The following is a 24,906-nucleotide window of genomic DNA, read 5'->3' on the forward strand; positions in this document are numbered from 1 at the left end:
TAAGCTAAAAAATTTTTTTATTGAAACAAAGATTACAAAAATAATGAATACCACCAATATTACAAATATGTCAACATAAGGCGGAAAAACTAATGGAGAGCAAAAGGTAGATCAGCTAGTAAAACAACTTGTTTGAAGGTTCATAAAGACAACTTGAACACACCAGAACATCCGTTTGTCTCTGGAATAGGAGGGCTGTGATATGGCTTGAAAATTTGTTGATTATCATTTGAAAACTATAGTGAAGACACTGCCCTCCTATGTCAGAGATACTATGGAAAACAAATAGTAACTTGGCACTCAACTTGAATGATCCTTTTTGAAAGAAAATTTTATTATGTGCAGTCTTGAGAAACGTTTCGGCCCACAACAGGCCTTCATCGGTCCGACTGATGTCACAGTGTGGTGACTAAATGCAAGTCCAAAATTTCGTATATATTGATTCCTGCTATCAAGGTTGGTGCTGGTGTGCACTCACTTGATACTGTTTGCGTATGGGCTGGTAAACTAGCCAGACTCAATATATATTGATTTTGGTGCGGTATCTAACTCCTTGGATTCAAATTAGGATGATGCTACAGTCCTGGATGGACCTATGGTTCAAGAGCACTTAGTTTTTCATATCAAACGCCTGTTTTATATGGCCAAGCATCCCACAATGTGCATCATCCTAATTTGTTAATGCATTAAACGCAGCACCCGAACGCAATCTGTACCCAGCCTACGCTGAAACAGTGTAACAAATAGAAGTGCAGCACTGTGTGCATAGAAAGAGCGATATCTATGAAGCAGTTGAGCAGGGGGTAAAATAGCAAGGTCCAGAGGGATGAAGCAAGAAGAGAAGCTGCGAGATGTATTCGATAAAGACGACTCTGTAAGAAGAGATAACGGTGTTACTACAAATACAATCTCACTTATATGGATAATTTAAAACAAAAGGTGAGTATTAAAGAATTTAGAGCAGAAATTTGACATTACTGCTGGGAAAATTACATTATTCAAACAACTTGATTAAATAAGATGGTCCAACTCAAGGAATCCAATCATATTTTAAAATATGCATTCAAGGCGCAAAATCAAATACCGTAGACACACACAATTAGATAAAGGAATGCAAATCGTACTATTAAGCCCTTTAAGGGATAAGGTCTGTAGTTGGTGGATCCAAAAGGATTCCCTCTTCTTCAAGGTTTGGATCTGGTCACACCCTCGTCTGGATGGTGAAATCTGTCTCATAGTGATAAAATGGTACCGGTAATAACATTCTTGCAGCAGATGATGGATTTATGTTTTGAAATGCGGTCTTTTATAGGTTGCGTTGTTTCACCTATATACACACAACAGACCGCAGGGGCATGCCATAACTGAAATAAGTTGAGTCACAGGTGGAGTAATCTTTATTTTTTACCTGAGGGAGAATGGTAAAAACATCCCCTTTAAGTACGTTATTACACTGATTACAGTGCAGGCAAGGTTATGTGCCAACCTTAGGAGTAAGAAGAAACCTCTGTGCGGACAATCGTGTTCTGATTCCCAATGTCTGCCCTTACAAGTGAGTCGCGGATATTGGGAGGACGTTTATAACATGGCAGAGAAGGATTGTGGAACTCACGGACGTTTGGATGTGCTGCTTTGAGACCCCAGTGCTTCCTGATCATGTGGTGTAGAATCTGCACATAAGAGTGGTATGTATGCACTAAGGGGATCCATTTTTCAACAGAACGGCGTGGCATTTCAGAAGGTTTTTTTGGCTTCAGTCAGTAGCTTCGAGGGATACCCACTTTCCTCAAATTTGTTCTGCATTTCGGTGATCCTCAATTCGCTTTAAGTCGGATTAGTGACAATTCTTTGTATCTTCCTAAATTGTGATCTGGGGGATGGATTTTTTTTTATCGGCTAGGGGATGGCGACTGTTTCAGCACTTGATGAAGGTCCATCTTGGGATCGAAACGTTGTCGTTTTTGGACTGCATTAAAAAAAATTCACAGTTTTCTAAAAGTTGAGTGCCAAGTTTTCTTTATGAGCTACATGGCTAGTCACATGTGAAAAAATATTGAGGCGAATGTCATGAAGTAGTAAGAACACTAATAAGAATTTAAAACAAAAAAAAAAATTAAGTCTACACAAAAGAAATATTTTATTCCTGAGATGCACAAGAGACAAATACTAATTGGAGTAAAGCACTCAACAACTGACAGCATTTTATACAACTCTCTCTGAATGCGCTACATCTTAAAGATACTCAGTGCTTGTTTCATTTTAATAACTATTATTACTTTTAATTATGCATGTGAAAAATGAAAAACGAGAGTTCTAAGAAAGACATGGGGGGGGGGGGGGGGTGTGAAATTTCTATATAAAAAAAAAAAAAAACACCACACACACACCTTAAAGTGGATAGAGAATTTTTTGTTGTTGCTTTTTTTTTGAGAGTCAAAATACCGTGTAGTGGCCATTAATATTCTATAGGGAGAAGAGCGAGCTGATAATTTATGCAAAAATCCACAAGCAGCATCTATCCCACGATTAGAAATATTAACCCTCCTCCTGACCCCCAGCACAGACACACGAGCCCATCTCTTCTTGGAGAAGCACAGACTGCCCTAATGCAGCACTACACAGGAACGATATCATTTGTGCCAAGAATAATATGGCCTTAAAGAGGAATGCAGGTAACAGATGATGAGGCAAACGTTTGGGAAAAGACCCACGCCCTGTGTGATAAAGGTGTGCACATACCCCAAAAGAAATATCTGCAGAAGAATAAATGGAATATTGCATCTTTATTCTTCCCCAGTTGATGCAGTAATAACCAAAAAAAAGTCTTGTTCTATCTAGTCTTTCATAGAAAACACCCTGCTTGTAGTGTGGCAGACCATAGGAACAGATTGTGATTTGTACAATACCACCGAATGAGTTAGGAGGTGAGGAGTGCAAGACAAGGCAGGCTGCAAGAGGGCATTGAAGAATAGCTTTATCTAAGAATCCCAAAGCAAGCATAGGTGGGCCAGGGGGTCTCCGAGGAGCTGATGAAATCACTTGGCTTTTGCAAACCCAACACGATCATTTGCTCGGTCAAAGACTGTGTAATATTGGCCAATGAACACATCTCCGATGATCCACAGAGGTCCAGCTGGAGGAGGAATGTCGAGGCCCATAAAACCACTTAGGCAAACGGTACGGCCAAACTGCGTCACCTGAAAAAGAAAGCATGATGATGCCAATGACTTGGAATTATACATGCAAGCATGCACCATCATAACCTCACCTTAAGCACATACTGCTCTGCTGTCAGGATGTACTCCACTCCTCCCAGTCTGAGAGTAACCACAGGCATTGATGGGATTTTATCACACAGCACCATATACTACAAGAGACAAAATACTTATTAGCAGGAGCTGCAGTGTAGAAGCCCCCCATACCAGACTAACATGAGCTCTGCCTACAGTACATTCCTCCCCGGTCAGACCGTACCTCTCCATGGATCAGTGGAATGGCTCCAATAGCTTTCTGCAGCGCAGTCACTTCTTCCACTGGACCAATCATTAGCGAGGTTCCCGTATCCACAATGGCTTCACAGCCACCTTTACATAGGGCCAGCTGGTCACCAACGCCCAGTCTACAGGGAAGGAGATCGTTACTTGGTTTTCTCAAAAGGGTTGTCCAGTCTTAAACTACATGTCTGCAGCAGTCACGGCGTAACTGCAGACCTGTGAATCCTCATTTTGTGCATGCAGCACTGAGGATTCTCCAGTGTCAGCGGTCACATGCGATATGCATACCCCAGCCTCGCTCAATTCACTTGCATTGAGCGAAGTCACTCCCCTCCAGATGGGAGTATGCAGATCGCACATGACCACTGCTGACACTGCCCGGGATCCTCACAGCATGCAGTACGGTGTGATGGGAGGATCCACACGTTTGCAGCCGCAAACTGACTGCAGACTTGTAGTTTAAGTCCAGACAACCCCTTTATATTAAAATCACTACTGTGCCATAAATGTCTGATAGACGTCCTTCCTCTAAAACCCATGCCCAGCAGAGATTTACAGCACAGCCTGTGAAACAACCAAATTGTTACAATATGGCAGACCAGCTAAAATTAATGGTTTTGGACATCTAATGAGCCTAGGTGCCAATGGACTGACTTGATTACAGATGTTAACCCCTTCATGACCTTTGAGGTACATGCATGTCAAAAGTAGTGTTCCCGACTCAATTTAACAGGTTAACAGCAGCTCTTGGCCGGTAACTGCTGCTCTCAATCTCTGACAGCAGAATCTAACACGAAACAGCAAGGGGGGGGGGGGGGGGGGGGGGGGAAAGCATCATTCCACCAGTCCATTGGCATGCCTTGGAAATGATCATGGTGCACTGTGGGTCTGTCATTACAATCCTCCTGTGAAAGCCTGCAAGTGGCCAGTGTTAATAGGAGATATTCTGCTATACATGGCACACACTAACTATCACATGATTGCAGATTTAAGCAGGAGCGTGGAGCTGGAATAAAAATGGACAGACTACTAAAATACATAATACAGTAGATTGGGTTCAGTACAGGATGTGATGTAAAGGTTTTCATAATAATTTGAGAAAGTTATGAAGTGTCCTATAAATGTCTGTTCCTGATGTAATGATCTTGGCTGTTAGCTAAGATGAATCTGTGCTGCCCTTTATGTACATGCTCAGTAGTGACCAATGCTGTGGGGTCATAGATGAGATGAATCTGTTCTGCCCTTTATGTACATGCTCAGTAGTGACCAGTGCTGTGGAGTCATAGATGAGATGAATCTGTGCTGCACTTTATGCACATGCTCAGTAGTGACCAGTGCTGTGGGTTCATAGATGAGATGATCCTGTGCTGCACTTTATGTACATGCTCAGTAGTGAGCAGTGCTGCGGAGTCATAGATGAGATGAATCTGTGCTGCACTTTATGCACATGCTCAGTAGTGACCAGTGCTGTGGGGTCATAGATGAGATGAATCTCTGCTGCAGTTTATGTACATGCTCAGTAGTGACCAGTGCTGTGGGTCATAGATGAGATGAATCTGTGCTGCACTTTATGCACATGCTCAGTAGTGACCAGTGCTGTGGAGTCGTAGATGAGGTGAATCTGTGTTGCACTTTATGTACATGCTCAGTAGTGACCAGTGCTGTGGAGTCGTAGATTAGATGAATCTGTGCTGCGCTTTATGTACATGCTCAGTAGTGTCCAGTGACTCTTGCAATTGTCATGAACATATAAGACATGCATCTAATATGCTTGCAGTTCTTTTGTATTTTATCATTAATGCATGAGAAAGCTATATCACCAATTTGTTTTGTATTGTGTTTGATACTGAAAATTTAAAAAAAAAAAGATTATATTATATTATATATATTTTTATTATCTCTCTGAAGACCAGACCCATGTGCCTCCTACAGACACTAAGCAAGAACTGGTTCAAGCTGGAGCCAGTGGTAGGTGTATACTGCAGAGGCGCTAACGTTTTGTTTTTTTTTTATTCACTTAGTGTCAGCCTCCTAGTGGCAGCAGCATACACCCATGGTCATGTGTCCCCCAAAGAGGTGAAGGAGGAACATGGATTTTTGTGAGTACTCACCGTAAAATCCTTTTCTCTGAGACGCTCATTGGGGGACACAGGTACTGTGGGTGTATGCTACTGCCATCTGGAGGCTGACACTAGGCAAACACAAGGTTAGCTCCTCCCCCGCCGTATACACCCTCACCCTGATTGCGGGCGGAAGCCAGTTTAGTGCAAAAGCAGTAGGAGAACAATAACAATCAGCCTTAATGTGCTTTGTCCCCCAATGAGCGTCTTGGAGAAAAGGATTTTACGGTGACTACTCACAAAAATCCATGTTTCTCCTTCGTCTCATTGGGGGACACAGGTATTGTGGGACGTCCTAAAGCAGTCCCTGGGCAGGAGATTGACTCACCAATCCAAGCTACATGAACCTCTTGTTTAAAAGGTGCTCCACCGCTGCTTGGAGAATCCTTCTACCCAGGCTTGCATCTGCCGAAGCCTGAGTATGGACATTCTAACGTTTAGTAAACGTGTGCAGGCTGGACCAGGTTGCTGCTTTGCATACCTGTTCCGCCGAAGCCTGATGCCGAAGCGCCTAAGAGGTGCCCACTGCCCGAGTAGAATGTGCTTTGATCCCTGATGGAACCGGCGCACCTCTGATGCGATAGGCCTCATGAATTGTTAAACGGATCCATCTGGCTATGGTCGATCTTGAGGCAGCGAGTCCCCTTCTGCACCCTTCAGGGAGCACGAACAGCGTATCTGTCTGGCGAAAAGGTGCCGTCCGCGACACGTACCTCCTGAGTGCTCTCACCAGGTCCAGCAGGTGAAGAGCCTTTTCTACCCGATGCACCGGTGCCGAACAGAACGAGGGCAAGACAATATCCGCATTAATGTGGAATGAGGACACGACTTTTGGCAGAAGGGGGGGGGAGCTGGTCTATGCACCACTTTATCCTTGTGGAAAATGAGAAAAGGAGCTCGGCAAGACAGCACCGCCAACTCTGAAACTCGCCTAACGGAGGTAATGGCTACCAAAAATACCACCTTCCAAGAGAGGAACGATAAGGAAATATCCTGTAGCTGCTCAAAAGGCGCTTCCTGCAGAACACTGAGAACCAGGTTAATGTCCCAGGTGTCCATCAGCGCCTTATAGGGAGGTACTAGATGTGAGACTCCCTGGATGAAAGTCTTTACCTGCATATTAGTAGCAATCTTTCGCTGGAAAAAAGACGGACAACGCCGATATCTGTCTCCTAAGGGAGCTCAGGGCCAGCCCCGAGTCTAGGCCTGATTGAAGAAAAGCCAAGATGTTGGGAATAGAGAATATCAGGGGAGAACAACCCCGCTCTCTGCACCAAGTGAAGAAAACTTTCCAGGTGTGGTGGTAGATTTTCACCGAGGTCGGTTTCCTGGAGCTAACCATTGTAGCGACCACCTCACTCTCAAACCCTGCTCAAGTTAGAATCCAAGACTTGACGGCCATGCCGTCAAACACAGGGCCCCTGAGTTCGGGTGGAAGATCGGGCCCTGGTGCAGTAGATCTTGGCGCTCTCGCAGTCGCCATGGGACGTCGGTGAGCATCCGCACAAGATCTGCGTACCACGCCCGACGGGGCCAGTCCGGTGCCAGCAGAATTGCTGGGACCCCCTCTGTTTTCATCTTCCTGACGACCTTCGGAAGCAATGGCAACGGGGGAAACAGGTATGGAAAGCGAAACTGGTTCCATGGTAGGACAAATGCAAACACCCCGAACGCTCGTGGGTCTCGCAACGAACACAGGCATCTTGGTGTTCCTTCTGGACGCCATCAGATCCACATCCGGTGTTGCCCACCGTTGGCAAATTTGCTGGAAGACCTCGGGGTGCAGGGCCCATTCCCCAGCCACGACCTCTTGTCGGCTGAGGAAGTCCGCTGCCCAATTTTCTATGCCTGGGATGTAGACTGCCAATATTACCGACTGGTTCTTATCGGCCCAATAAAGCACACGTGCTATCTCGCGCATGGTTGCCCTGCTGCACGTGCCCCCGATGATTTACATAAGCCACCGCTGTGGCGTTGTCTGACTGTATCCGAATGGGCTGTCCTACTAGGAGATGCTGAAAATGCTGCAGCGCCTGCCAGATCGCTCGTATTTCCAACAAGTTGATCGGGAGACGAGCTTCCTGTTGCGACCACTGGCCCTGGGCCGTGTGGTGGCGAAAAACTGCTCCCCAGCCGAGGAGACTGGAGTCGGTCGTGACCACTAGCCAGTGGTCTGGGGGAAACGGTTTCCCCTGAAGGGAGGATCTGATCGTCCACCACTCTAGTGATTGCCTGACCTGAGAGGACAGCCGGCACCGCTGATCGAGGGTGAACGGGTTCTTGTCCCATGCTGACGAGAGCGTGCTGTAGGGGGTCGGAGATGAAATTGGGCAAACGGAATTGCTTCCATTGCTGCCACCATCTTCCCAAACCGAATTGTGTGAGGGACCGGCTGCTGGAGCTTCTGGACTACTTGCCGGAGCACTAGGGCTTTGTTTCGAGGGAGAATTACCAACCCTTGGGAGGTATCGAAGATCATTCCCAGAAAAGCAATCCTCAGAGCTCAGACCAGAGATGATTTCTTCCTGTTGATCAACCACCCTAAGCGGGAGAGTGTATCCAGCATAATGCTGACATTCTCCTTGCATGCCCGAAATGAGGGACCCTTCACCGAGAGGTCATCTAAGTATGGCAAGATGACTATGCCCCGCGAGTGTAAGACAGCCATTACGACTGCCATCACCTTTGTGACCATTGATGGCAAACCAAAGAAACTTTTGGTGCGAGGGAAAAAATGGGAACGTGTAGGTAGGCATCCTGGATGTCGATCGAGGCCAAGTACTCTCCCTGCTCCATGGCTGATATAACTGAGGGGAGAGATTCCATCCTGAAATGTTTGACCCTGATGAACCTGTTTAGGAGCTTCAGGTCCAAAACCGGCCTGACTGTCCCGTTCTTTTTGGGGACTGCGAACAGATTGGAATAAAAACCCTGAGCTTTCTCATGCTCTGGTACGGGAACAATGACTCCGTTGTTTTGGAGTGTATTGATGGCCCCTAGCAGCGCCTTTGCCCGGGGCTTCACCTTGGGAAGTCGGGAAGAGAAAAAAAAAAAAAAAAAAAACAACCACACACGTGTTGGAGGGTACCTGATGAACTCTATTTTGTACCCTGAAGTCACCAGTTCCGCCACCCATTAGTCGTGTGCTACCTCGGCCCAGATACGACAAAACAAAGAGCAGGCGGCCCCCCACCCTGCTGATGTCTCCTACCAAAGGGCTCCGAGTCATTTGGCTGAGGGTCTCTGGGCCCTGGCTCCTCTTGACCTGGGCTGGCGAGCGCGCATCCTTCCCACCGGAATGGGTCTATATGAGACCTGTCGCTCCCTATCCTGTTTGGAGCGAGGTGGGCCGGCCAAACTGGCTGCTACCATCCATCCAGTGTTGCGAAAGGCTCGAAAACGTGTCGGGACCTGGCGAAAAGGCTGTTCACCTTTTGCTGCGGGAGGAAGCTGCTTTTTCTTCCTGTCGCATCAGAGATGAGCTGATCCAACTTGTCCCTGAACAGGCAGCCTCCCTGATAGGGCAAGGAAGTCAAGGACGTCAAGGACTTCTTGGAAATTGAATCGGCTCGCCAAGTCCTCAACGAGAGGGCTCTCCTAATGGCTACCGCGTTAGCGGCTGCAAATGTCGCACAATTAGCCGCATCCAAAAGAAGCATTAAGTAGTCTCCAGCCATAGCAATCTGAATTGCGACCTCAGACACCTCCACAGGTAGGCCTCTATCCTGTAAGGCCTTATTCAAAGACTCTGACATCATGGCTTTGGCTACCCACGTCGCCGCGAACGAGGGGGCGACTGCCAACCCTGATGCCTCAAAAACTGATCGCGCCAAGCTCTCTACGAGCCGATCCGTGGGGTCTTTAACCCCTTCCTGACATCCGACGTACTATCCCATCCACGGTACCCGGGCCCGTATGACCGTGGACGGGATAGTACGTCTACCGCGATCAGCGGCGCCCACGTGGTGAGCGCCGCTGATCGCGGCCGGGTGTCAGCTGATCATCACAGCTGACACCCAGCACTATGTGTCAGGGGCGGTCACGGACCGCCCCGACACGTTAACCCCTTGCACACCGCGATCAAACATTATCGCGGTGTACCGGGAGTTAAAGGGAAGCATCGGCAGGGAGGGGGCTCCCTCCGTGCTTCCCTGAGCCCCCCACGGCAGCGCAATGTGCAGCGCTGCTGCGGGGGGCTCCTTTCCTCCAGGCCCCCCGAATCCAAGATGGCAACGGGGGCCTGCAGGAAGCTGGCTTCCTCAGTGCCTGCAAAGCGCAGGCATGAGGAAGCCTTCGGCACTGCCTGTGACAGACCGCTGATCTGTCACAGTGATCTGTGATGTGACAGATCAGCAATCTGTCACAGGACAGTGATGTCCCACCTGGGACTATGTAATAAAGTAAAAAAAAAAATTTAAAAAAAAAAAAAAGCGTAAAAATTTAAAAAAACCCACAATAAAAGTGAACGTATTAGGTATCGCCGCGTCCGTAACGACCTTCCCTATAAAACTGTCCCATTAGTTAACCCCTTTAGCGAACCCGTTAAAAAATAAAAAACGAAGCAAAAAAATAATTTATTATCATACCTCCAAACAAAAAGTGTAATAACGCGCGATCAAAAAGACGCATATAAATATCCATGGTACCGCTGAAAACGTCATCTTGTCCCGCAAAAAACGAGCCGCCACACAGCATCATCAGCGAAAAAATAAAAAAAAGTTATAGCTCGCAGAATAAAGCGATGCAAAAATTATTATTTTTTATATAAAATTGTTTTCATTGCATAAAACTGACAAAGCATAAAAAAACGACCTAAATGAGGTATCGCTGTAACCGTACTGACCCGAAGAATAAAACCGCTTTATCAATTTTACTGCACGCGGAACGGTGTAAACGCACCCCCCCAGAAGAAATTCATGAAACGCTGTTTTTTGTTCATTCTGCGTCCCAAAAATCGGAATAAAAAGCGATCAAAAAAATGTCACGTGCCCGAAAATGGTACCGATAAAAACGTCAACTCGTCCCGCAAAAAATAAGACCTCACATGACTCGGTGGGTCAAAATACGGAAAAATTATAGCTCTCAATATGTGGTGATGCAAAAACTATTTTTACAATAAAAAGCGTCTTTTAGCGTGCGACAGCTGCCAAACATAAAAACCGCCATAAATAGTAAATCAAACCCCCCCGTTATCACCCCCTTAGTTAGGGAAAAAAAATAAAATAAAAAAAAATGTATTTATTTCCATTAGGGTTAGGGCTAGGGTTAGAATTGGGGGTTTCCACTGTTTGGGCACATCAGGGGCTCTCCAAATGCAACATTGCGTCTGATCTCAATTTCAGCCAATTCTGAGTTGAAAAAGTCATATGGTGCTCCTTCCCTTCCAAGCTCTGCCATGCGCCCAAACAGTGTTTTACCCCCACATGTAGGGTATCAGCCTACTCAGGACAAATTGCAAAACAATTTTTGGTGTCCAATTTCTCCTGTTACCCTTAGGAAAAGAAAAAATTGGGGGCAAAAATATCATATTTGTGGAAAAAAATGATTTTTTTATTTTCACGTCCGAGCGTTATAAACTTCTGTGAAGCACTTGGGGGTTCAAAGTGCTCACCACACATCTAGATAAGTTCCGTAGGGGGGGGGGGGGTCTAGTGTCCAAAATGGGGTCACTTGTGGGGAGTTTCAATAGTTTAGGTACATCAGGGGCTCTCCAAACGCACATGACACCCGCAGACCATTCCATCAAAGTCTGCATTCCAAAACGTCACTGCTTCCCTTCCGAGCCCCGACGTGTGTCCATACAGTAGTTTTCTCCCACATATGGGGTGTCAGCGTACTCATGACAAATTGGACAACAACTTTTGGGGTTCAATTTCTCCTGTTACCCTTGGGAAAATAAAAAAAATTGGGGACTAATTGATCATGTTTGTGGAAAAAAATACGATTTTTTTTATTTTCATGCCCTGGCATTATAAACTTCTGTGAAGCACTGTGGGGTTCAAAGTGCTCACCTCACATCTAGATAAGTTCCTTAGGGGGTCTAGTTTTCAAAATGGGGTCATTTGTGGGGGGTTTCCACTGTTTAGGTACATCAGGGGTTTTCCAATCGCGACATGTCCGATCTCAATTCCAGCCAAAAACGTCAAATGGCGCTGCTTCCATTCTGAGCTCTGCCATGCGCCCAAATAGTGGTTTACCCCCACATGTGGGGTATCAGTGTACTCAGGACAAATTGCACAATAACTTTTAGGGTCCTGTTACCCTTGGGAAAATAAAAATTGGGGTGAAAAGATCATTTTTGTGGAAAAAATATGATTTTTTAATTGTACCGCTGTACATTATAAACTTCTGTAAAGCCCTTGTGGGTTCAAAGTTCTCACCACATATCTAGATAAGTTCCTTGGGGGGTCTAGTGTCCAAAATGGGGTCACTTGTAGGGGGTTTCCACTGTTTAGGTACATCAGGGACTCTCCAAACGTGACATGGCGTCCGATCTGAATTCCAGCCAATTTTGCATTGAAAAAGTCAAACGGCGCTCCTTCCATTCTGAGCTCTGCCATGCGCCGAAACAGTCGTTCCCCCCCCACATATCAGGTATCTGCATACTCAGGACAAATTGCACAATAACTTTTGCAGTTCAATTTCTCCTGTTACCCTTGGTAAAATAAAAAAAAAAAAAAAAAAAAAAAAATTGAACCTGAAGTATTTTTTTTGTGAAAAAAAGTTAGATGTTCATTTCTTTTTAAATATTCAAAAAAATTCCTGTGACGCACCTAATGGGTTAATAAACTTCTTGAATGTGGTTTTGAGCACCTTAAGGGGTTCAGTTTTTAGAATGGTGATACTTTTGGGTATTTTCTATCATATAGACCCCTCAAAGTGGCTTCAAATGTGATGTGGTCCTAAAAATAAAATGGTGTAAAAATGAGAAATCGCTGGTCAACTTTTAACCCTTATAACTTCCTAACAAAAAAAAAATTTTGGTTCCAAAATTGTGCTGATGTAAAGTAAACATGTGGGAAATGTTAGTTATCAAGTGCCGTATCTCTGTGATTTAAGGGCATAAAAATTCAAAGTTGGAAAATTTTCAAAATTTTTGCCAAATTTCAGTTTTTTTCCACAAATAAACGCAAGTTATTTGAATGGAATTTTACCACTATCATGAAGTACAATATGTCACGAGAAAACAATGTCAGAATCACCGGGATCCATGGAAGCGTTCCAGAGTTATGACCTCATAAAGGTACAGTGGTCAGAATTGTAAAAATTGGCCCGTCATGAACATGCAAACCACCCTTGGGGGTGAAGGGGTTAATGGACGAGCCGCTAGGCACCAACAAAGACTTCGAGGCCAGGCGAGACACTGGCGGGTCCACCACTGGAGATTCCGCCCATTTCTTACAGAGTTCCAGGGCAAATGGGTATCTTGCCTCTATAGTCTTCTGACCCGAGAAGCGCCTATCTGGGCGTTCTCTGTGGCGCTGCACTATGTCCTCAAATTCTGGGTGAGTGCCAAACACTATGTGGTTGCCTGGCCCGCTTAAAGGCTACCTTATGGCCCACGGCCAAGGTAGCACTATCTTCAACAGCTGTCCACTGTCCCCCGGCATATCTAGATCAAGTGGCTCGTTTGAATCATGATCCAAACTCTGCCCGCTCCCTGGTGAAGGGGAGCGTGATGCTGAACTCCCCGATGCTGCGGCACCAGATAGACCGGGAGACCTCGTGCGGGTTCGTTTCCTTCGCCCCTGTCTGGCATGGGAGCGGCCCCTGCAGGCCGAAGGTTCCTGTGAGGTGGAGGACCCCTCCCAGATAAGCGAGTCACTATCCTTGCCCCCCTTTGGGGCATGAAGGGACTCGATCGCCTTTGTAAGCGAAGCCATAGACTGGGACAATGATAGCACCCATTCTGTAGGATTCGGCTCTCTGGATTCAGTCGCCGGGGAGGCTCCTGGGCGTGTTCGGAGTCGCAGGCCTCGCACAATTTGGCGCTCTGCGCTCGTGGAAACGGAGCCCTACAAGAAGTGCATGCAGCATAGAGAAAAGTGTGTCTTCCCTTTCCCGGCCATATTGTGTGTAAAATAAATATATATATATATATATATATATATACACACACACACACACACACACACACACACACACACACAGCGCTCTTTTTTGTGGGACAAGATGACATTTTCAGCGGTACCACGTTTATTTATATCTGTCTTTTTGATCGTGCGTTATGATAAAGCATTTTCTTTGTCTTTTTTAATGGTGTTCACTTAAGTGGTTAACTAGTGGGACAGTTTTATAGGTTGGGTTGTTACAGACGCAGAGATACTAAGTGTACTTTTATTGTTAAGATTTTTTTATGCAAATATTGATTTTACATAAAATATTTTGTATTATTTTTTATTCTTACTTTTACACTGTGTCCCACTATGGGACACTCATTTTGTGCAGGCTGATCTCTTCTATAGCATGCAGATCTGCATGCCATATAAGCTGTCAGCGCTGCAGCTTCTATAACACTAACCTGAGAGACTTCCTGGTCATCACTGCGTATGACAGGAAGTCTCAGGTCTGGAGATCCGGATGTCGTCATGACATCGGGTCTCCGTGGCAGCGATCGGATCCACGCATCATGCCACAGGGTCTCCGATCCAAAGGCAGAGGGGCTCTCATTAAAGCCATGTATATGCTCATATTCATGACTTTAATGAGCAGTACTACGTGACCGCTGAAGCAGGAAGAGCAGGGATGCAGAGAACATGGAACAAGTAGGGGGGCTGTAGAGACGAGCATGATCTGACACCCCCCCCACCCCCCCCGTATATGAATCGTGCATAAGCCAAGAGTGGGACTTTCAGCCCCAAAAAAAAAAAAAAAGATAATCTCAGCTTATACACGAGTATATACAGTATTCCCACTTTACTTACTGGTCCATTCGGATCTGCCAATAAGCTTTGCGAGTCACGTTCAAGTAGTTGAAGTCTCCAGAGTAATATTTTGGGTCTGTGCCTCCAAGTAATAGTTCTCCTCCAGGCTCAGAGTCTGGGTTCCTAAGGAAAGGGTTGCAGAAAAATCCATTAGGTAAATAGTATAAAAATAAACACATGCTGGTAATATGAATTGTAAGGTGGTATCTGTGAGAAGGAAAATCAACTTATCCAAGCTATTGTATGCCACTTTTTTTTTTTTTCAATTTATAATCATCTTGGAATGTTCTGTAGACAAGAAGTACTGTGGAAACCAGACGTCTTGATGTGTGCGAGATTCAGATAGAAGCATGTGTTTGAAAACGAAATGGTTTATATTTTGCTCACATATTTAACCATTTCTGATGTGCTAAATTTTGTATTGGTGATTAGCTAAAGTCCATTAGCAGTGTGCTAGAGTGCTAACTTAAAGGGAATCAATCATGTATCAAAACACTATTAACCTGCAGATATGGGGGTTAATTTGCAGGTTAGCAGCGCTCCAAAGCCATGTAGCCACCACACTTAAAGTCCCACTGCCAGGAGGAAACGCACTTTATTCCTCCCAGCTGTCTCTGGCTTTCAGTCATGGAGCCAGAGCTTCAGTCACAGCTCAGTACATAGTAAGCAGTGGCTGTACTCATGATCCAGCCCTGACTGACAGCCGACTCAGCAGCGAATCAGTACAGAACTGGCTGTCACTTAGTGCCGGGGCGTGGATACAGCCATTACTCACCGAGTACCAAGAGGTGACTGAAGCCACAGCGCCATGACTGGAAACTGCAAGCGGCTGTGAGGAATAAAGTTAGTTTCCTTCCAGCTGTTGGGCTTTCAGTGCAGAGGCCACTTGGCTTTAGAGTGCTGTTACCCTGGGGGGGGGGGGGTTGAAAATAGACTTCAGAACTTTATTACACTATAAAATTAAGGTTCCTTATCAAATGGGACTGGGAATTGTAATTTAAAGGTGACAAAAAAAGGGTACAAGATGCATTTCAGGTGAGGTTTTGGGCCAGTCTTGTCATGAGAGGAGTTAGCCACTGAAGATTTGTACCTGTTCAAATAGAAGGAGAAGACTTTATCATCTACAAGCTTCTGATTCATGATGTCATCAAAAACAGTAGGTGCTCCGTCCACAGAGATTCGGGGATAGGCCATGCCCAAAATGCCATCAAACTTTGCTGCCACAAATACAATACCAGGTTGCTTTATGGCTTCTGCAAAGAGCTGGCCTTTTATTGCAAGGCTTCCGATCTGAAAGAAAACGCAAATGTCTTATTACCTCTGGTCTGTACTAGTCATAAAAAAAGAGCCAACACACTTATCATGGAAGCTTTGTGGCATGAAATGTCCCAGGATGTAGGGAAATAGGACAAGGTCCAAAGCGACTTAGCTGAACAGGACAGAGTCTACTTCTCAACATTGCCCACATATATCCCCAGCCAAGACAACCTACCGACACAGTATCCTGGCTGATGTATCCAGACAGGCTGCCGCTGCCATACTGGATGGCGAACTCTGTACCATTCTTAACGTAAGTTGTGGATTTGGAGGAATCATACTTATGGTGCACCCCTAAGCAAAAGGGAAGGGAAAAAGCAGACAATGAATGAGCAAGCCTCTTAATAGTACTAATACAACGAGTCCTTGTACAGGATCATGAAAAGGCGACCACCTTCACACAAATAACCCACAACACCTTGTCCGGAAGCTTTGTGCAGTATTGAAAATAAGCCTCACTTTAATACAGATGAGCTGCAATGCCAGATACAACTTAAAACGTGAAGCCGTGTCCAGAAGAGTGCAGCTAGGAATTTATTTTTATTTTTTAACCATCTACAATCCCCCTTGCCTTTGTAAATTGAAACAAGGCCTTTAACATAAGACCGGCACTCACTTGTAAGTTTGCAGAACTTATTCCATGCTCTTCAATAGACAAACATGTTACGCTTTTCGCTTGAACACAAGGCTTTTAAATGGACGGTTTGAAAAAGGCTTGTGTTCAAGGCACAACATGTTTGCCTTTTAAAGAGCATCAAATAAATTATAGAAACCTACAAGCGAATGCCGGTCTTCTCAACTCGACGCCAACCCTAGACACGAGCACCACGGACTGAGTGCCGACAGGAATTGATGTTTATTGAAACAAGGCCCTATTTCTTTTGTATAACGGTGTCCTATTTGCAAATAGCAAGAAGTTAAGGCCCTTTTACATTTAGCGATGCACCAGCGATACGACCCGGTCAGGATCGCTGGTGCATCGCTAAATGATCGCTAGTGAGCTTCCACACAGGAAGATCTCACAGCGATGCAGCAGCGACGCAGCGGACGATACTCACCTTTCACACGCAGTGATCCAGACGTCCTCCCGCCCACCTCCACGCGTCGCTCGTCTCACACAGCAGGAAGCAGACGACGAGAAATGGAGCCGCGCGATCAGCGACAGACAGCGGGGGAGCCGGTCGGAGGCAAGTATCACACATAGCGATATCGCTAGCAATACTGCTATAATGTCACAAAATCAGTGACATTTTAGCGATATCGCCATGTGTAAAACCCCCTTTAGACATCCCTGGTTTTTTTTTGCCTTCTCTTGAGACCTGTGACCTGACCAATGGCATGGATCTGGGACGGGAAGGTGTGGTGGTCTAGTTAACCACTGGATAGGTATTCCTAGTGTATGTTCACTGTGTGTAGTTTTCCACATACTGGGTCAGTCTTCTGTTTTCGGCACCGCTTTTGTTGGTCTCTGGCAGTTTGTGACCTGCCGGATCGCTCCAGTATTTGCTCGTTGGTCCAAAAGCCACTTCTCAGTGCAAGTCTATGAGAGCCAGAACAAGGCTCTCAGACAGACATACATTGAGAGATTGGGACCGGTAGCGCCGGCTTTGAGACAGTTAAAGCGGTAGTCACAAGATCACAGTGAGGGATCTGACTGTAATTTAATACACACAGGGAACATGCGTTACTGATGCCCATCTGGTGACTGGTGGGCCTCTAATGGACAGTGCCAGGTTTTGGTAAACTCGATTACAAGAATAGTTTTGAGCCCGAGATGCTACGTGAAAGCTTCACAGACAAAACGAAGCATTGCAAGCGTAAACCGAACCGCAACTTTTTTTGTGGGAGATATGCAAAATATATATTATATGTTTTTCGCTTCCATTTTACTTTGTAGGAAGATGGAGGAGATTTTGAACAAGTCGGGAGCTGGTGGCAAACCAGATTATAGAATAAAGATCCTATTAAAGGAGATAGTCTAAACCCAGAACAATAGCAAACTCACAGCAGGCAATGTCTGTAAAAGCGCAGTGGACTGATGGCACCCAGAGGTTGGAGGATCCAGTGTCGAAGACCACCATGAAGGATTGTGGAGGGGTTCCGATGCCAATCTCACCATAATACTGGGCCTGGCAAGAAAGTGAGAGAAGACAAATAAATGCAGTGTTTAAAGAAAAAAAAAGAAAAACAAAAACAAAAGTGGATGTCAACCATCATTGCAAAGTAAAAAAAACAAGTAGGAAATTAAAGTTTTGAAATTATGTATTTTAGTTCCAACAGTCAAGGGTACATTTGAATTTTGGCAGTTGATGTCCTACCCTGTGCTGTTGCTCACTTCATCAGTAGTTTCTGCTGCACCCATTTGATTTATACCTGGTCACTTCTAGATTAGATTAACACATGATGTGTTGGGGCCATGAGGACTAGAGTTTGGTATTAGATGGACAGTTTGAGGGGAAAACATATCAAGAAGTGCACCGGTAAAACGTAGCATAAATAAGACAAGGGAAAAAAAAAAAAAAAAAAAAAAAAAAAAAGGTGCCGGATGATGCAAATAGCAGGACGCACCGTCCCATTTCTAACCTCTATTTTTGGGATTGTAGCACTTACATTTTGCAGTCCATGAAGTGTCAGCTAGTTCAGTGTTGTCAGGCCGTCATAGCTGGTATTATATGATGGGAGAATCAGTCTGGGTACCATGTGTGGTAAGGGTGGAGGAAACAGAATTTAGGAGATGGTTACACTCATCGGGGGTAAAATTTTTATATGTTTGCAAGAGGTAAAGATAAGACGGGAGGACAGTTGTAGTGAAAACCAGAGGGTGAAGAAACATTTATGGCCATGAGTGCCAAATGAAGCAACGTGACAGCCCTGACAGAGGAAATGGCCACATCACAGGGAACTAGCTGCTTATCTTTAACAGTTCTTCCAGCTGCTGCAACCAGATTGTTAGTGAGAGCAGTGCAGGTCCCTGCAATTGCTGGCTTTAAGGCCATGTTCACACGTGTTTTTGCAGCTTTCATTTTTTATGCAAATTTTCAGCTGTGTTTCACCGTGCCAGCCAAGTCTGAGACTTCAGAAATCTCATGCATGCACTTTTCCCACCCCCTGAATTTTTGCAAAATGCAACATGTCACTTGTTTGGATTTTTTTCACCCATTGACAGCAGTGGGTAGTGCAATAAACTCTAAACTCTGCCAAAACCTGATTACCGTAAGTTAAATCAGATTTTTTTTTGTCCAGTAAACTATCAGCATGCACAAGAGACAAGTGTTCCTTGACAAAACTGCAGAAAAAAAAAAAAAAAAAAAAAAAAAAAAAAAACACATTTTCCACGACCTGCTCAATTTTTCCGGATCTGGGGGCTGGGTGCCGAGATAAAATTTTTATTGATACCATTTTGGGGTAGATTCAATTTTTGATTGCCCGTTAGTGCATTTTATTGCAATGTTGAGGAAAACAAACACACACAAAAACGTAATTCTGATTTTTCTGGTTACACGGCTTGCCAATTGGATTAATTATTTTAATATTTTTTGATAGATCAGGTGATTCTGAACATGGCGATAGCAAATGTTATAGTTTTATTTTGAATGGGGAAACTTTACACTTTAATAGTGTCCTTAGACGTGAAGCTGTGATTGTTTGATTGCTTATGCCACACATAGCAGGGCTTCAGCCTTATGAGTAGCAGAAATGATCATATCCTATGAACGTCAGCCACGGAGTTAGTGATGCGCTTCCAGTACGTGCGAGATAAATGCCGCTGTTAGATTAACAGCGGCGGGTGGATTCCACCTGGGGCACAGATCAGCTGTCCTGTGCCTAAAAACATGTGGGGAATTATCAGAGTCAGAAGAAACTTCTATAGATCTCTCCTTCCCTTTCCACATTAGAGACTTAAAGTGGTTTTCCCCTAAACAAAGTCCTTTTTAAAATCAACAGATCTTGGGAAAAATCATTTCCACAATTGGATATGTTTAAATACAGATGTTCATGTGTTTGTTTGTTTTTTTTACATGGACTGTGCATGAGGAGCTTTCCCATAAAAACTATACGATAAACGCGCCTCGGTAGGAGTGTTTCTGGGAAGATCTGGTCATAGGTCCTAATGTAATCTAAAGGGACAAAGCACATTGGATCATAAGAGTCAGGTGAGCAACAATGCGGGCAGGGAACGTCAGCCATCAAGGGGGGAAAAAAAAAAAAAAAAAAAGTAGTATACACCTGAACATTGCAGCAATACTACAGGCAAAAAAAAAAAAAAAAATAATATTTTTTTAATCACATTTTTCTGAAAAACACCAATTTTGTTTTTTCTTAATCCTACCTTTCACTGATGGCTGGCATTCTACATACCAATATGTGTCTAAAGTTTTTTTTTTTTTTTTTTTTATGTACATGTGCTCTGTTTTGGGCATACGCCTTTTCACATCATTTTGTCCATATGAAAATAATATATCTATATATATATATATATATATATATATATATATATATATATAGAGAGAGAGAGCGCCCCACCCATTCCACATAGCCACATTCACTATAATATCCCACATCATCCCGTCAGCCAGAGCCACCAATGATCCCTTTAATAGAAGCCTGGGGAGAGAATCAGAGCGCTGAGGGATTTACCCTAACTTCCATACCAGAGATCCCTTTAAGAGAGGCCTGGGGTCAGTACCAAAGCGCAGAGTGGATTTGTCTTAATTTCCATACCGGAGAACCCTTTAAGAGGGGCCTTGGGTCAGAACCAGAGCGCTGAGTGGATTTGCCCTGACTTGCATACCAATGATCCCTTTAATAGAACCCTGGGGTCAGAATCAGAGCACTGAGGGATTTACCCTAACTTCTGTACAGGAGATGCCTTTAATAGAACCCTGGGGTAAGGAGCAGAGCGCTGAGGGATTTGCCCTAACTTCCATACCGGAGATCCCTTTAAGAGAGCCTGGGGTCAGTACCAGAGCATTTGAAGGCAATTGCCCTGAATTCCATACCGGGGGATCCCTTTAAGAAGGGCCTGGGGTCAGAACCAAAGCACAGAGTGTATTTGCCCTAACTTCCATACCAATGATCCCTTTAAGAGGGAAGATGTGCCTACAGGATGGACGATGTGTGATGGGGATATGGGCAGAGGAGGGGGGGGGGGGGGGGGGAATTCATTTCTGTCATGTGCTCTGCTCCTTTCTGGGGGGCAGACAATGGCTGGCAGCTCATGTTCCCGGGGATGCTAGATTTCTCCCACCATGTCAGGGTCTGCTGAGGTGTTGTCGAGTGAAAAAACTGTTGCTCATAGCAACCAATCACAGCTCAGCTTCTTTTAACCAGCTCCGGTGAAATGAAAGATGCTTTGTGATTGGTTGGTGATTATACTGTATATATATCTGGCCTAAGTGGCAAGATGTATTATGTACAGGTGGCGATTTATCCATTCCCAATAACACCAGTGCACTCCTGTCCCGCTTTTAGCGCCACCTCTGGTCTTAGACCTTGTAACATCAGAGGTAGTAGACTGCTTAGCAAGTGCTGCAAAAAGGCGCAGATACCCCCACACTTACATCTAAGTAGTTCAGCAGTTTCTCTGGGGTCGGCTCATTAGCAGCAGGAAAGCCGCTATAATATTTGCCGTTTGTTCCAACCAATTGCTGCAGGTCGGGGTAAGCACTCGCCATGGTGTGGCGGATTGTCGGCATTTTCTTCAGAGGGATCCTGCAGTGAAAGGTTCAGACACACGGATTAGGAACAATATCTTGGAATCATCATTTGCATTTTCTATTACATTACTTTTCTACTGTCTTGTGGTGTCAATTGCCTTTTTCTGACAAATTCCTCTAAATGGCGCAGCCGATGTATTATGTGCAAAGACAAAAATGGTCTAACTGTTTATTGCAGATTAGAAAAAGACCAAAAAAAAAAAAAAAAATAGATGTGTACATAAAAACCAACCAAGGGGAGCCCAAAATACAAAGTCGAGCCCAGCACTTCACTTTAAGGGACTGTGGGCACAAGATGACTGTTCAAACCAAGTCCAGGCGCTCTGTGCTTCACGGCAGGGCCAATCTATAGACACCTGCCCACCTTCTTGGTTTCCATCTGCCCTAACCCTTCTATGGCCTTATGAAGCCAGAGCTGTCAAATCAAAGAAGAGGGGGTGGAGGAAAAAAAAAAAAAAAAAACACCCAGACAGGCTGCAGAGCACCAGGTCCTGAAGAACTAGAAGTCTCAGCATACTGACAGCTGCACAGTGTAATGTTTGTTCAGTACTGTAAGGACATACCAGACATTCCTTATCTGCGGTGTTCCTGTACTTGACATTCCTCCTATAGGAGAACATGGCCCTCCACAGGTAAGGCGGCGTTCACACTTATCTGTTGGTGTCCGCTACATACATGATGCAGACAGGGGAGAGTCTGCACTGATTATTCTGGATCAGGTCTTAGAAAGGAAGAAACGCAGCACGCACAACTTATCCTTCCATTCTAACTCTTAACACAAAACCCCGACGCGCACTGAGAATCATGGGGCTCTGCATCGCTTATGCCACAGACATTCTGTATGTTATCCCATTTTCCCAGCCGTAAGAGAATAGAATTTCATAACTAAAAGCGAAGGCAGAGAGTTGCCAATCAGTGGTGTCGGTAGGGCTATACAGGGCTCAGAATTCAGAGAACTGCAGCAGATATAATAGGGACAGATCAAAAATGCAGCAAGCAGCCCAGTAAGTGATATGTCACTGGAATCAGGATCTCTGCCTCTACATTATGCTGCTCTCTGGTAGCAAAAACCTGGTGACAGATTCCCTTTAATGCAGATTTTTATTGCAATATTTAGTTTGTAAATTGCTGAAGACAATCCATATCTTAAGTTTTAATCAAGTGGAGGGCGGACAGTGCGCTTCCAGCTCGATGCTCGTTTCTTGATTTCACCGCCTGCTTTTGGCCATCAATCTTTGACTGACAGATCATTTTCCTCTGTCTGAGGCATGGACTCCTTGCCCAAAGGCGTCTCATCAGAAGGGGCAGTGCGCACAGATTTCTAGCGAGAGCCCACCTAACGATCTGCGCATGCACGGCCCCCCATCTGATGATTTGGCATCGGCACAGAATCACTGCCTGCAGTCCTCTTATCAGAGGGGGACACAGGCCAGGTCTTGTTGCAATCTGCGTGTGCACTGCCCCATCCGGTGAGAGGACTCTGTACCTGAGCAGAATCACAGGCGGGGCTGAGCGATTCGTCAGTCAGACACGAGAGCTGGAAGCGCACTGGCCGCCCCTGCACTTGTGTTCTGCAATCTCCAAACTAAGTACAGTTACTAAGCATTAAGGGGGCTTTAAAAATCATGCTTTTACTTAGGGGTCCAAATCTCTGATGACAAGATCCCTTTAAAAAGGTTCTCCGGAATTAAAAAAAAAAAAAAAAAAAAAAACCCCTCGTTAATGCCTTGTGTGCCAGGAGAGGCTCAGATAGAGGGGTTTCCAGGCGCGAGATCCATCTCTGCAGTCGTTCTCTGTGACTGTACACACTGTCAGGATTCCTCCCTAGTGCCAGCAGGCGCAGCCATGACGCTTCTCTCAATGTTCACACCCACAGACTGCACCACCCTCACACTGCCCGCCGTCAGACGTCCTGGGTGCCGTGTGGACGGCGCCACCCTCACGCTGCCCGCCGTCAGACGTCCTGGGTGCCGTGTGGACGGCGCCACCCTCACGCTGCCCGCCGTCAGACGTCCTGGGTGCCGTGTGGACGGCGCCACCCTCACGCTGCCCGCCGTCAGACGTCCTGGGTGCCGTGTGGACGGCGCCACCCTCACGCTGCCCGCCGTCAGACGTCCTGGGTGCCGTGTGGACGGCGCCACCCTCACGCTGCCCGCCGTCAGACGTCCTGGGTGCCGTGTGGACGGCGCCACCCTCACGTTGCCCGCCGTCAGACGTCCTGCGTGCCGTGTGGACGGCGCCACCCTCACGTTGCCCGCCGTCAGACGTCCTGGGTGCCATGTGGACGGCGCCACCCTCACGTTGCCCGCCGTCAGACGTCCTGGGTGCCGTGTGGATGGCGCACAGTCAGGATTCACCACACGCAGTTTGCCACCATAGGTGAGTTCTTCCGCCATCAGGAGAAGGGCTGAGCTCACAGCCTCGTCTCTGCGCGGCGATGGAGAGTTACACAGGCTTGTAAGGACCATGGGAAACAAGCGTGTTGATGACCTGCAGTGACAGGCAGGGGGCGCTACAGGGCACTGGCTTACAGGGCACCTCCTCCAGCTCACACACCCACCAGTGACCACCAAACCCCCCTCTGCCTCATGGACGGGAACAAGGTAGTCACAGAGCCCTCAGAAACGAGAGTGACCTGCAGAGGGGAGCACGGCACACGTCACGTGCATGAGCAGCTACAGGCCACCACAAGACCCAGCTGACGCCTGCTAGGAGCCGTAGTCGCTCGGCGGCGGCACACACTGATTACCCCTCTCACCTGACGAGCGCAGACCCGGGCTGTACCACCAGAGCACACAGCAGCAGCGTCCATACGAGCAGCGACTCCATGACAGCAGAGCTTCCCCTCCACTACTGCGCACCGACCAGGGGATGTCAGCTGCCGGAGATCACGCCCGGCCCTCTTATACCACGTGACCTGTCACCTGACCGGCCCATCACCTGACCGGCTTCTTTGTTTACTGCATGACTCGTTCTCACCAGCGCCCTCTGGTGGCCGCCCGCAATGTTCTTTCGATAGTGCAGTAAACTCCTCGCACCCGCAGCCATGTTGTTCCCTTCCTGACTGACAGGGATGGAGGAGCGCTCTGTGGTCAGGTTCACTTGTCACTTCCCGTGGGGGAAAAGGCCAGGTTCACACTGTCAGCATTTGACATCAGTGGTTATAAGCCGAAACCAGGAGCTGGTGATAAATATTGTGGTGACGTGTCTCCATTATACTTTACTCTGATTGTTCCTCTCGTGTTTTTTTTTTTTTTTTTTTTTACAAATGCTGAGGTAAAATACTGACCAAATACTGAGCATGTGAACATGGCCTTAGACTAACCCCGGGAAC

At 46.0% G+C, this 24,906-nt stretch overlaps 1 protein-coding gene across 1 annotated transcript; it reads right to left on the bottom strand.

Moving 5' to 3' along the window:
- On the bottom strand, positions 1-24,489 carry LOC141088096 (cathepsin D-like). Its single transcript, XM_073574030.1, has 9 exons — positions 24,331-24,489; positions 21,417-21,567; positions 17,861-17,984; positions 16,031-16,149; positions 15,629-15,828; positions 14,539-14,661; positions 3,475-3,619; positions 3,269-3,367; positions 1-3,197 (listed from the first exon to the last, which is right to left on the bottom strand). The coding sequence occupies exons 1-9, from the start codon at positions 24,399-24,401 to the stop codon at positions 3,036-3,038; spliced, it is 1,194 nt and encodes a 397-aa protein (XP_073430131.1). The 5' UTR covers positions 24,402-24,489; the 3' UTR covers positions 1-3,035.
- Positions 24,490-24,906: the final 417 nt, after the last annotated feature.

This window comes from Dendrobates tinctorius, unplaced genomic scaffold (assembly GCF_039654945.1).
Source record: "Dendrobates tinctorius isolate UK_male_01 unplaced genomic scaffold, ASM3965494v1 ptg000037l, whole genome shotgun sequence".
NCBI lineage: Eukaryota > Metazoa > Chordata > Amphibia > Anura > Dendrobatidae > Dendrobates > Dendrobates tinctorius.

Bases quoted from the DNA above. Each gene is read 5' to 3' on its own strand.
- LOC141088096 (XM_073574030.1), bottom strand. From the start codon at position 24,401: ATGGAGTCGCTGCTCGTATGGACGCTGCTGCTGTGTGCTCTGGTGGTA. The intron at 3,620-14,538 runs GTAAGTAAAGTG...CCTTCCCTGTAG, and splicing joins TGGCAGATCCGAATGGACCA to ACTGGGCGTTGGTGACCAGC. The intron at 3,198-3,268 runs GTGAGGTTATGA...TTTCTTTTTCAG, and splicing joins CAGAGCAGTATGTGCTTAAG to GTGACGCAGTTTGGCCGTAC.